This window comes from Euleptes europaea, chromosome 10 (assembly GCF_029931775.1).
Source record: "Euleptes europaea isolate rEulEur1 chromosome 10, rEulEur1.hap1, whole genome shotgun sequence".
Lineage (NCBI taxonomy): Eukaryota > Metazoa > Chordata > Lepidosauria > Squamata > Sphaerodactylidae > Euleptes > Euleptes europaea.
Window position 1 is genome coordinate 45,608,993 of NC_079321.1, and position 14,224 is coordinate 45,623,216.

The following is a 14,224-nucleotide window of genomic DNA, read 5'->3' on the forward strand; positions in this document are numbered from 1 at the left end:
TTAGAACATCCTGGTCTTCCCAACATTTCCAATTCTGGAATGTCAGTTGCTCATAGTTTATGATGCTACATATGAGGTAGCCATGAAGGAGCTAGAAAAGATTCTGAAGTGTAAGGATGTGTCACAGGCCACCAAGATTAAGTTAATTCATGCCATCATATTCCTTATTACTATGTATGTGTGTGAAAGCTGGACAATGAAGAAAGCTGACAGGAAGAAAGTAGACTCCTTTGAAATGTGGTGTTGGAGGAAAGTGTTACAGATACCATGGACTGCCAAAAAAAAAAAACCATCAAAAAATCAATGGGTTCTAGATCAAATCAAGCCTGAACTGACCCTAGAAGCTAAAATGACTAAACTGAGGCTATCGTATTTTGGTCACATTATGAGAAGGCAAGAGTCACTAGAAAAGACAGTCATGCTAGGAAAAGTTGAGGGCAGCAGGAAAAGAGGAAGACCCAACACGAGATGGATTGACTCAATAAAGGAAGCCACAGCCCTCAATTTGCAAGACCTGAGCAAGGCTGTCAAAGATAGGACATTTTGGAGGACATTGATTCATAGGATCACCATGAGTCGGAAGCGACTTGACGGCACTTAACACACACACACATAAGGTAGCCATGAGTAAACAAGTAAAAAAGGAAGACTTTATTGAATATTAGGATATGTGATGGTCACAAAGCATTATTTTGTATTGTTTCTCTTCTTATTTATTTTGTATTACATTGTTCATCTACATACTTAATGATGGTTAATTGATTCAGGTTAGTACTAGAAGAAAGCACCAGTTCTTTTTTTATTCCTGCCCAATACCTCATTATAGTAGCAACGTCTTACTCTTTTACTTCAAAATAATAGATGTGATATGTATGGATTATGGCCTTGTAAAGACTTTCATAAATTAGATAACTTGAAAAATGTGAACGTATGAAGCTGTGTCATATAGTCCACTTATAGCCCATTCCTGATCTCAAAGGACATAAGTCCTTTAGAGGCCAAAAAGGGGCTGAGCCGGTGTAAGTGGCACGGCCGCCAGCAGCTGTGCCACTTATACTGTCCAGGTTGGCACGGACACCAGCAGGGGGACCCGGATGCTGGTCTCCCGGCGCTGCCATGGCAGCACCACCCAGAGATGCCAGCTGGGCCTTCCGCCAGCATCCCACAGAATCAAAGCCCCATGCCGGCCTGTCGGGGGCATTCCTGTTGCGTGCCGGGGCAGAGCCACCAGTAGGCAGCTTCCTGTCCCCTTTCGGCCCGGTACACCGATGGGGAGAACAGCTTTGCTGCGACAGCCTTTTTGCTGGCATAGCCTTGTTGTTCTCAATGGGGCAAAATGCCCCATTAAAAAATTAAAAGCCTCAGAAAGGCTTTTTAAAGCCTTTTGACAGCCGGGAAATGCTTTTGGAGGTGCTGCGGTGGCGCCTTGGCCATGCCATCCCTGGCTGCCAAAGGCTCAGGAATGGGCTGTTAGCCTCTTTAGTACCCAGGCCTCCCCATTTAGGAAGTGTTTATGACCTATTACAGAGTTCTTTTGACAATAGTGCTACTGAATTGATTTCTCTTTATGATTTCATTTGCATTCTGTGCTAGAAAAATAATCTGAGATAGCTTTGAGTATTGCACATCAATACAGAATGTGGTTTTAGTACAACATTTGAACACTGATTGATGGTCTTTCTGTCTGTTTCTATTAACTATTGCAGGTGATGGCTTTTTGATTTTCTTTTATATGTTTTGTAAAATCTGTTTCTTCCAGGGCCCCAAAGGTGACACTGGAGCAGTGGTATGTAACTTATTAAAATGAAGCTTATTAAAATGTATCCCAAAAATCTGGTACTTTGGAAAAGTGAGTCTTTGCCAAACATTTGCCAAACTGCCTCATTTTAGAGACTGCTTAATGCAGAAGAACAAAAGTAGTGTCTAATTCTCTTTCCCACTGGAACAATAAAGCTTAGGTGTGTTCATTTTTTGAGAAGCAATGGTACTACATTTAATGAACACTTGCCCAAAGCTTGGCTTAGTTTGGGGTAGGATATGGGCTCCAAAATTGCTGCCTTAAAAAATCCTCTGATTATAATAAAAGGACACGAGACCCCCAAGGTAGAGGGGAAATCCCTCCATCCTGCCCTGTGTTTTTATATTTTTATATAGGTAGAGGGGAAATCCCAAGGTAGAGGGGAAATCCCTCCATCCTGCCCTGTGTTTTTATATTTTTATGGTCACTTGGTTTGAATTGTTTTAATGATACATTTTTGTTTGGTTCTAATGTTTTCTAAGACCCGTTTTTATTATGTATGTTTTATGGTCACTTGGTTTGAATTGTTTTAATGATACATTTTTGTTTGGTTCTAATGTTTTCTAAGACCCGTTTTTATTATGTATGTATGTTTTAATCTGTTAGCCAGCTAGGTAACCCTCTTGAAGACAAGAAATCAGGGTATAAAGTTTGTAAATAAATAAAGGCATTCCCTCAGCCACTTTCCACCTCTGGGCCACCTTCTTGCTGTCTTGGTGTGCTGGCCACCTCATCCTTGCTTCCTTGCCACTGCCAGTTTTAGCGTGCCATTTTTGGTTCTTATGGCAACCCAAGAGGCCACCTGAAATCTGGAAGTTTGCTTATTGCAATGTTTGCGCAAGTGCAGATGTTCCAAGTAAGGTTGAAAATTAAGTCAGTTTTCCAGCAAATCCTATACAGCAATCGTTTAAGAAAAGCTGAGCAGATTTGCCTATCTGCATAGAGGCAATCTTTTTGCTCTTACATAAAGTGATTTAAGAATTTTATTTTACATTGCTTGATTGAGCTATGCAATAAAATGGAAAGGATGTATGGAGGACAGGCAGGCAGGGTCACGTAGCGAATTCTGCCTCGCGGTCACACTTTCTGAGATGAAGCATTATCTCTGTTCATCTATTCTATGCAGAGCTCATTCAAGCTGCCTCTGAAAATATCTAAGTCTACATAATAGAAGTTCTACAGACATTCTAAAAGGATTTTGAAAGCACCCTGTTCTCATTTCTCAGTGAGAAAATAAACTTATGTTTGAGCTGTAACTACTTCAGACTGCAGAGGGAGCTTCTTATAATGAATGTTTCTCAGGGTTTTTTTATCTCCTACATATAGAAAGCTAGCGTGTTAGGGGAAAGGCTAGGTTAGACCACTTTTCCCTGACATCTTACAAGGAAGAAATGTTTTGTGATATCTAAGAACTTTCAATCAACTGAGCCCCAATCTACAGCCCAGACACAGATTTACAACCTCAGTGAGAGCCATTGGCTGGCTATCAGGTAAAAACTGACCTTGACCCATCAAAGTATTCTTCCATCACTGATGAGGATTTTTAATCAAAACTGAAATGTTTATTTAGAAAATAAGCATAGTCTAATTCTGGGAGCAATTTTTTATTTTCGAGTCATTAAAACACTCAATGGGGCAAACATTTTCATCACCAAGTAAGCAGCGTGCTTAGCAGCTTGTGAAATTCTCTCAGACTGAATGTTTAACTTTATTTATTGAGGATGTAGAACTCTGAAGCAACAACTTTTGTTCTTTACAAGGGCGAACCAGGTCCAATGGGACTACCAGGACTTGAGGGACTTCCAGGAGAGAAGGTAGGATTTTAATAATAAACCCGAACCATCTTTTCACGACACATATTATTGGTTGGCCGAGGTGATTCTTTTCCAAATCTACATTAACGCTGGTTCTGGCAAGAAAATATTTCCTTAATGAAATGTTACAACAGGGGGCAACAAAACTAGATAGTAAGGCACTATACAACAAAACCAAATATTTTAGGGTAACGATATGCCTGCATACACAGAAGGGCTGCTTGGCTTTCTTGTGGAAACTTCCCCTGGAATGCTTTCACAAAGCTGTGTGAAGGGAGGAAATGAGAACACATGAGCTGCCCCATTGCTGCTCTAGGAATCTGTTTCTCTGCCCGAAGAACTAGCACTGCTGCTTCTCCACACCTAGCATTAGGACCACATTAGTACTATGTTCTCCTTAACTATACTACAAATTTAGTTATAGAATAATGTAATATATTGCCTGTGCAGGGAGGTTAACTAGCTTCAAAAAGAAGGTTCACATCAGAATTGACTGTGGAATAAAACTTTTGAGTGCTTTTATGATTATTTTTTATACAGCTGTACCCGTGTATATGGGCTAGCTACCCTGCTGTACACTGTGGGCTGGATCCAGAGTAAATTTTCTGCTCGTACAAGACACTTCTGTCAGTGGAATAGAAGGTTCCTGCAGCCCACTGCTCTCCCCAAAATGCTGCTCCTGGGGGAAAGGGCCCTCAAGAACAGCATAAGGGGCAAATTAGGGGTCTGCGGCAGGAAGGGGGAATGGATAGAAATTACCCCACAGCTTCTGTTAGCAGAAATTTTACTATGGATCCATCCAGTTGATCACTGTTGTGACAGTCTGTATACAGCTTATATTTCTGAGAACAGTAACATTTCTGGACAGTAGCAAAACCAACAGCTTCAGAGTGCTTCCACATAAAGGTGTACATGCTGTGTCCTATGTGGAGATGAACTGGAGAATACAATTACCGTTGAGTTCTAGTGGGAGAATTGTCCACCTTGAATGTTGCTTCTGTAGAGCATCTGCCAGTCAGAAATTCATAGGTTGGAATCCATTTCTCATTTTTTTTTTGTAACTATAGGAAGTTTGTTGTGATTTGAGAAGAGAGATAGTATGAAGTTAGTATGATTGAATCTTGTTGCTGACAGACCCACACAGAGTTAGATGTACTTGAGTACAATGATTTCATTCAGCTTAAGCTTTCCTAATATTGTTTTAGATTGTGCCCATTGATGTATCCTATATGAAAATGGCAATATCATTTATCAGTTTATCAAATATTAATATCAATCTGACCAGGAATTATTCTTAAGCAATTCTGAAAGAACAAAAGGAGCAACATATACGTTGAATTAAAGCAAGAGGAAACAGAGAGAGGTTCTATTCACTTCTTGTTATACTCATTAAGCTTTCTTGACTCCCATGTTCTGTCAAAGGCTTCATCAGTTTTTGACCCTGATAACAAGAAATATTACAGTTCAGTAATATCTCTTTGTATCTCTTTGATTTTCCAAAGGGAGATCGTGGCCCAGCAGGTCCTCCAGGAATACCAGGAATATCTGTAAGTATGCCTACTAAAGACAGTATTTTCATATTGGGAGAAATAACATTATGCATATGATTAGGGTTGCCAACCTCCAGGTACTAGCTGGAGATCTCCTGCTATTACAACTGACCTCCAGCTGATCGAGATGAGTTTACCTGAAGAAAATGGCCTCTTTGACAATTGGACTCTATGGCACTGAAATTCCTCCCCTCCCCAAACCCTGCCCTCCTCAGGCTCTGCCCCTAAAGCCTCCTGCCGGTTGCCAAGAGAGACCTGGCAACCCTATATATGATACAATAGTAAATTCTACTCGAAAAGTGTCACTAATCTGCAGGAAAAGATTCCTTGAATTGAGACCTGTAATCAAATATATGTTTAATCCTCCTCTCTGCTTCTTCTTCCAGCAGCACACAGTCCTCCCCTTTCTCCCCACCCCCACCCCCGGCTCAAACATGTTTGAAGAGGAAAACACACATTCGGAGCCCCTTGAGGGAGAAAGTGGCTTGCAGTTTGAAGCAGTGTGCAGGGAAAGGGTTAAGCACCCCCATAACCTACTGCTTATCCATTCCAAATCACACACCCCAAAGCTTTTCTTTACATACATTTATATGTAACATGTATTTACAGTAGTAGCATTCTATGACATTACAGCAGTGTAATCAGTGGCCACAAAGAAACAGGCTGACCCACAAACAAATTATCAGCCACAACTACCCTGCTTTTTCATCCTTCTGCTCATTCTGCTTGCCTCACCTTCCCATCTTTGATTTATTCTTCCTGTGGTTCAGTGCCTTGCTAAGATCCCTCCTTCCCTATACTTCCTTCACCACCCAGTCCCTTTTTTCATCACATCACTGAAATTGAGGGTATTCTGCTCCCAGCCCTTCTGTGACATTGTAGGATTTCAACCAATGGCAGCAGAATGAAGTTCTCATTGGAACCCAGTGAAACCAGTTTTATAGCTATTATACTGTCCTGCTTCCCTCGTTAATGCTACAACTGGGAGAATGTGAAAGCAAGCCACCTCTCAAAGTGCAAGAATTTAAAACATTACTGAGAGAGATTAATTGAAGAGTGTGAACTAATATATTTATAGAAGAAGGCAAAAGGTATGATAGAATCATAGAATCATAGAATTGGAAGGGACCACCAGGGTCATCTAGACCAACCCCCTTCATAATACAGGAAATTCACAGCTACCTCCCCCCCCCCGCACACACACACACACAGTGACCCCTACTCCACCCCCAGAAAAAAACCCACCAGGATCCCGGTCCAATCTGGTCTGGAGGAAAATTGCTTTCTGACCTCAAAGTGGCGATCGGCACTACCCTGGGCATGCAAGAAAGGGCCACGAGAGCCAAACACTGATGCAAATCTTCCTGCCTTCCCTCTCATGATCTGCCTAAGGGCACAGAATCAGCATTGCTGACAGATGGCTATCTAGCCTCTATTTAAAAACCTCCAATGTTGCTGTGTTGACATATTGCCTTGTTTACTGTGGCTTCCTAATCAGAAATATACTCTTCTCAGCCCATTGCCTTCTGTGGATTTGGAAGAGTGTAATTCTGTTTGGAGCCCCGTGGTACAGAGTGGTAAGCTGCAGTACTGCAGTCCAAACTCTGCTCACTACCTGAGTTCGATCCCGACGGAAGTTGGTTTCAGGTAGCCGGCTCAAGGTTGACTCAGCCTTCCATCCTTCCGAGGTCGGTAAAATGAGTACCCAGCTTGCTGGGGGTAAAGGGAAGACGACTGGGGAAGGCACTGGCAAACCACCCCGTAAACAATGTCTGCCTTGGAAACGTTGGGATGTGACGTCACCCCATGGGTCAGGAATGACCTGGTGCTTGCACAGGGGACCTTTACCTTTTTAATTCTGTTTAGGTTTAGGATGGCACTGCGATTTTGTGGGAAAGAAAGGAGGAGGAGGCACCCAGTGGTTGTTTGTAGTGATGGCCGCATGAGAGCAATAATGTGTATTTGCAACCAGACTCCCGAAAAAGCATTTTTGCCAAAGCCATTAAAAGTGCTGTATAAAAGTAAACATGGCGATAAGCTGGTATTTTGATTTGCCCATTTGTGGTGATAAGTATAAGTCTTTACTAAAGGAAATAAATAATTTTGTTTTGTTTTAATTGCATTTCTGTTTAAGAAAGAAGCATTCAGCCTTCAGGATAATGAAGTAATTTTTATGCAAATTAACTTTTTGCTATTAAAATGGAGCAGCTCCCATGCAGTTCAGGAATTGCTTTTGAATTATGGATGTCTTTCATAAATTTAAAAAACATATATACGTGCAACTGTGGCTGTTTAACTTTTCATTTCCTCCATGTGAGGCCATTGAAGAACACAAAGACTAAGTAGCTTAATTTTAGTAGCTTCCCTAAAATAAATATATAATGTGGACAAAAAGAGGCTAATTTGTCTAATTCATATAGCTAGATTAATGGTTTCCTGTCATGTTGATTTATAATCAAGATTTATCTACTGTCTAAGGCATTAAGGATCAGGAGCGAAGCAGCCGCTTAGGTTAATCATACATACAGTAGGTTTGCCTACGGGTACATCCCAGGCCTTGTTCCACATTTAAAATATCATTAAGCATTCTGACTGAATAAGAAGTATGCAATTAGTCTCATCTGCACTGTTAAGTATTTTGTTAATGAAGTCTCAGTACAAAAATTGTTGCCGATCCCATGTTGTACTTTCTCCTTGATCTCGTTCCCAGCTTGCTTCTCAAATGACCGTCACCATTCATGTCGGTGGGAAGTCCGAACCCCGTTTTTTGACCAGATTCCCCAAAGTTGCTTACAACATTTGCTAAATACAATGGCTTCGTTTAAAAAGCAAGCACACAAAAACATGCTTCAGTTTGGGGAGCTGAATCAGGATCAGGCAGGGGATCATTTCTCTCCCCCATTGCCTCTTTCACAGAAAGTAACTGGTCTAAATGGCTGTTGATGTGGGGGAAGGAGCAGTCCAGCAACTATTTTTTATTTTGTCTCTAAAATATTTTGTAGCGTAAATTTTGTAAATTTAAATAGACAAGTGGTATAAAAGAATTTTGTCTCAGGCTCAAAACTATGTAATTCACTGTATGGGCCATTGAGGATGCACTGCTTGAGGACTTAGGTGTGTGAGTGGGTTGCATATTTGTTTCCCCACGTCAGAAACTGCCTGTACATGAAATGTCTGGCTAGCCTAACTTTCCAGTGACTCATTAGCTTTCCATAGTGTGTGTATGTGGGGGGGGGGTTGTGGGAGGGAGTGTGATTTCTTGCAAGCATTTTGAAGTGATATTCATGCTTTTTCCTGCACTTTTGAATTGGCTGTGGTATCAGTCCCTCATTTATAATATGACAGTGAATAGAAGCCTACTTTGCAGAACTGTTCTGCATAAGGAAATGTGGTAGCCCAGCTTTTCTAACAAATTGTAATGAGAAGCATTTTGTTTATTTTATGCCATCTACTATCTATCCCAGTACATTTTGTAAGTATTCCTTTTGGATTAGATACCTCCAGAGAATCTCTAATCATTTTCAGATGCCTCCAGGGGTCTTATAATTAAAGAAGGATTTTAATAAATCGGTTTTTACATAGTCTGCATATGCATAATATTACTAAATTTATTAAATCAACTTTAGTTATGGTGTAGGCTAAATAATTTGTATTTTAAGGTATATTTGTTTAAATTTCCACAGGGAAAGCCTGGTGCGCCAGGGCCAGCAGGGATTCCCGGAGAACCAGTAAGTGGACCTACCACAGAGCATTTGCTTGTGATACTCATGTTCTGCTTATTTTCAGTCACCAGAAAGATTTCATGGTCCCTTTTCCTTTTCCCAAGGGTGAAAGGGGCCCTGTCGGAGACATTGGCTTCCCTGGGCCAGAAGGACCAACTGGAATACCAGTAAGTAATTCACAAGTGATTCCCTCAATGCTCGAAAAGCTGGTTCTCTTAGATTATACAATTACATGGAAATTTACCACAATATTTGACTAGATATGCTCTATTTGGATAGATTCGCTCTCGTGCTTCATTTCACGAGAACTTTCAGGGCCAAGTAATCAATGAATGGGAGAGAATATGAACAGGTATTCAGAAAGAATTATTAGGACTGTTGAAAATTCTTTTGATACACAAAACCCCAGCACTTCCCCTCCATACTTATAATGCAATCCTATGCAATTTTACTCTGCATAAGATTGTTCTGTTAGTAATATAAAATCACAGGTCTCTTACTAATAAGCTGTAAATGTAAAATATGTTAAGCTCTTAGGTAAAGCTCCCCAAGGATTGTTGGGGGAAAGTCTGCTCTGTGTCAGGCCTGGATATGGAAAACTTAGGTTCACCTGTAACCTCTCCACACAATACAAAGTCTTCATATTTTTTGAGCAATAACTTGAGGTCTTTGAAGTAGACTTCTCAGGAGTTTTGTGTCTTCCAGAATCATGGGAGACTTTTCCTCCTGGTGATCCAGGTTCATGGGCAGAAACTGTGGCTGCCTCCCCCTCTGCACTGTTTTCATTCCTGTAAAGCACTGTCCCATGCAGCAGCTGTTGGCTCTGTTGCAAAATGCAGTGCAGCTACATAAATAATCACAACTATTACATCTAATCAGCTCAGATTTTTCATATAATTCCCCTAAGGCTTGAATGTATTTTGCTAAGAAAAAAGCTTAGACACTCAGCAGTTTTTATATTATGATATTAAATGCTTGCAATATCACAGACCAGAAGCTGTTGTTTTTTTAATTAAAGAATATGATTATTATTCTTTTTCCTAGGGCATAAATGGGAAGGATGGATTGCCTGGTCCTCAGGTAGGAAAGCTATGGTTTATAAGTTTTGGTTTACATAAAGTTTCTAATTCTTCATTTCAGACAACTGCTCTTGGCCATAGCGAAAGATTAATTGAGATAGTCTCTTAACCAGATAACTGATGTTTTCACAATATCTTCCTCCTTTGCAGGGTTTAATGGGAAGACCTGGTGACAGAGGCCCCAAAGGAGAACGAGTAAGTTATATTTTTATGTTGGGAGTTTGGCTCATCATAAAATTTGTCCAGCTGCTAAGGTCATAAATGCAATCAGTTTGCCTTAAATGGAAAATACCCATTGACTGAGGTGAAGCAAGACTGTGCACCAAATGCAACACTGGGTTGCCTTTCTTACTTGGAGCACTGATAAACAGCCTTTGTGCAAGCACCAATGAGAGAGCCAACTGAAAATATATTTTTAATTTTTTTAAAAAAGTAACATATATATTAAGGTTAGTTGGCAAGCATATTCCTGCATGCTGGTCTTGCTTCATGAGGATTTTGCAAAGCAAAACGGTCCTGTTTAGGTTTGATTAGGATAATTGATTTTCTTAAGGAACATACCATTATATCCTTCTCAGAATTACAACGAAATGGGAATTTGGCCCTAACCTTTTATCAATGTCTTCAAATTAGGAAGTTTCTACAAATTAAACAATCTCAAATAAACATTCTTGGCCTCTTAGAAAATCTGAGTTAATCTTAGTACAGCTAAGTAAGTAGAGATGGTTTGTGGCAACCATTTATGCTTTAATGGCAAATGTGGAACTGAGAAGTAATATTTGTAAAGATAGATAGGGAAAAATTTGTTAGTGAATATACCTGAAAAATTGTGGATTAATTTACATAAAGGAATAAAAAAGGTTCAGCAAATGGAGTTATAAGGGAGACTATCCTTAAAATATGCTTAGATGGTATCTTACACTGGAAAGATTAATTAAAAATGGCACGCTCTGATTCAGGTTTGTGCTGGCGGTGCAGAAGGCAGTTAGGTTCCTTTATTCATGTTTGGTGGCATTACCCTATTGTACAAAAATATTGGGATGGAATATTCAGAGGTTAATGAGCTTTTGCAAATAAAACTTCCATGTGATTCTAAAATACCTCTTGTAAACTTTATTCCTCAAGGAATTCAAAATGAAACATTTAATTAGGAATGTGTTCATATCAGCAAGGCTGCTATTAGCACAGGTTTGGAAACAGGAAAATGTTCCTGATACTGAAAAATTGCTTCAAAAAACATGGCACATGATGCTTATGGAAAAGATATCTGCATATATGAAATTCTGGGAAGGATATCAATCATCAAAAGACCAAGTGTCCTTTTATTATATTTTGGAGCAAAATCAAACCAGATGAGTCTGTTAAAGAGGAAATTTTCAACTACATTTCAATTATCTCATTTTCCCCTCCTCCACTATTTCTTCTTTCCCTTGACTGGAAGCCCCCAGAGTTTCCAAAACAGAGTGGGAATTCCAACCTTGGTCTCCAAGACCCTACTTTGAAACTCTAAACCACACTCTTTTTCATAGGGTGGCTGCTGTTGGAACAGTAGTAAGGAACCAGGCCTAGGGGACTTGTGCAAGTCAGGTAGGGTTGCCAACCTCCAGGTACTAGCTGGAAATCTTCCATTACAACTGATCTCCAGCCAATAGGAATCAGTTCCACTGGAGAAAATGTCTGCTTTGGCAACTGGACTCTATGGCATTGAAGTCCCTCCCCTCCCCAAACTCCACCCTCCTTAAGCTGTGCCCCAAAAACCTCCTGCCCGTGGCAAAGAGGGACCTGTCAACCCTAAAGTCAGGTGGTATCAAGTCACCCAGTGGTTGCTGCCTGCCCAGCCCCTGATTAATCCTTCCTCCAAACCAGCCCTGAAAAGGTCCCTCCCCCTGCCTTTCACTGATAGAAATCAACACTAAAATTCTATGTTGTCTAGCAACTGCCACTAGGGCTGCTGAAATTTTTTTTGGGTAAAATTCAGATTCAGCAAAATTTGGCCCGTTTTTATTCAGGAAATACCGAAGTCCGAACTCCCCTGCTTCGGGTCCATGCAATTCGGCATGAGCTCGGGGGGAAATTCAGCCGAATAAAGCCATTAAAATCACAACCGCACCTTTCCGCGGCTCCGGGGGGGGCACTTTGGGGGGTAGAGGTCCCAAACTTTCAGCGTAGCTTCAAAGGACCCTTCTTGCAATAACCTCCAAGTTTTGTAAAGATTGGATCAGCGGGGGCTGAGATATGGGCCCCGAAAAGGGTCCCCCCTTTTTAATGTGCGTTTGCAATTAGCAGAGCTTGCCGCCCACTCAAAGCTCCCAGCCCCGACAAACAGCTGAGCTGCGGGGAGCAAGGCCGGGGCAGGTGTGAAGAAGTTTGCAAACCATGAAAAGCAACACAACCATGAAAACCATCACGTTTACAACCATGCAAAGCAACACCTGACGCCTGGGAGTTTGCAAACCATGGAAAGGGACAGAGGCATGCTAGCTAAGCATAAGGAGCAGGAGGGGTGGAATTTCCCCTTTTGCATCGGACTCGGGACCAGGAAAATGCATTCTTTAAGTCACAATTTGAAAACAATTTTTGAGCAAGCATCAAAATAGACCTAACCGATCTTATGAATGAGGGAAAACCTGAGGACACACAACTGAAGCCTCCCCTCCAACCAGGGAGAGAGAGACTCGAGGGGGCACAGACAGAATGGGCGAAAGCCCCCTTTTGCTTCCCCCCCCACCCACAGAAACTGCTCCCTCCCCACACACACACAGACTCTGCTTCCCCCACACACACACACACAGGAGAAAAATTATAGATTAAAGCCCCAAAAGGGGCTTTAATCTATAATTATCCATCAGGAGGGACTGGGAGGACTGGATAATCCAATATGATTCCATTTAAGCATGGATTTGCCGCTCTCGAGATGCACACAGGATTGGCTGATCCCATTCATCCCAATAGGGAAAAGGGGGGACCCCATATCTTGGGACCCCCTTACCCAATGTTTACAAAACTTGGGGGGTCTTGCAAGAAGGGTCCTTTGAAGCTCCGCTGAAATTTTGGGGTCTCTACCCCCAAAAAATGTGCCCCCTGCAGCCACGGAAAGGAGCAAATGTGCACAAGCACCCACACACACACATGGGGATTTCTCTCTTGCACACAAACAGATACTCTCTCTTTCTCTCCCCGGGCCGCGCAGCAGCTGGGCTCATGCACTCAATCACTCAAACTGATTGGCCAGAAGAAGACCCAGCTTGGCCACCGATTGGCTGCAGGAGAATGCTGCTTACTGACGGTTATGCTGCTGCGCCGAACCCCGAATTTGCTGAATTTATTCACCGAACACCCCGAATTCGCTGAATTTGGCTCCCCGTTTTCCCGCCTTTTTTGAGTTTGGTTCCATCCGAACTAAAAACCGCCGAATCAGGGGAAATTCGGCTGTTTTTCAGTTCGGGACGAACCGAATCGACAGCCCTAACTGCCACTGATAGTTTCCATTTTTTAAAGGTAGAGGCACTTTTATCATTTTGTGTTTTTAACCCCCCAATTTGGATTTCAGTTTTTTCTAGAAACCTGGGGCATTTTTCAGGTTTGTAGAAATATCTGTCTTATCCGTTCACAGCTCCAGTCAACAGATTCAAGTATCCTCAGATTTGGCCAACTTGGCTGTTAGAATATACAAGTGTGGACCTGTAAGAAACTTGTGGACAGGGTGAATCCGTTCCCCCATTTGCTTCCTTCCCTCTCCCCCCTTCTCTAACAATTTTCCCTGACTTTCTCACCCCTCCCTTTCTGTCAATCTTCCCCACCTCTCTTTCTCCCCCATTCTCAGTCAATCTTCCCCCTCTCTATTTCTCCCCTCCCCTTATCTGTCAACCTACCATCTATCTCTTTTGCCCCCACCCCTTCTCCATTAATCTCCCATCCCTTTCTCTATCAACCTACCCTCCTGTCTATTTCTCCCTCAACCTCTTCTCTGACAATCCCCCCTCTTTCTTCCTGCTCCCCTTCTTGTCAATATTCTCCCCCATCTGTCTTCCTCTTACCATACCTTACCAGCCACAGCAGCTGTGGTGCCTGTCAGCTACTTTGGGCCTGGAGCAGCTCCCTGTTGCAGAGCCAGGCACAGCTCCAGGCCTCCCAGGAATTCTCTCTGAACTTCAAAAAAATAAAATAAATAAAAGGAGCACTGTCTCCAAAGGTATAAAACTTTGAAGATAAATTTCCAATCTTTCCTGGTGCAGTTTAAGGTTATACCAGTTGAAGGTAT

At 41.8% G+C, this 14,224-nt stretch overlaps 1 protein-coding gene across 1 annotated transcript in view; it reads left to right on the plus strand.

Moving 5' to 3' along the window:
- Positions 1-14,224, plus strand: part of COL19A1 (collagen type XIX alpha 1 chain) — a 54,030-nt gene that overhangs the window by 18,089 nt on the left and 21,717 nt on the right. Inside the window, exons 13-19 of the mRNA XM_056856175.1 lie at positions 1,760-1,786; positions 3,559-3,612; positions 5,115-5,159; positions 8,846-8,890; positions 8,989-9,051; positions 9,929-9,964; positions 10,114-10,158. Of these exons, the coding sequence (XP_056712153.1) occupies positions 1,760-1,786; positions 3,559-3,612; positions 5,115-5,159; positions 8,846-8,890; positions 8,989-9,051; positions 9,929-9,964; positions 10,114-10,158 (315 nt within the window). The remainder of the gene's footprint in view (positions 1-1,759; positions 1,787-3,558; positions 3,613-5,114; positions 5,160-8,845; positions 8,891-8,988; positions 9,052-9,928; positions 9,965-10,113; positions 10,159-14,224) is intronic.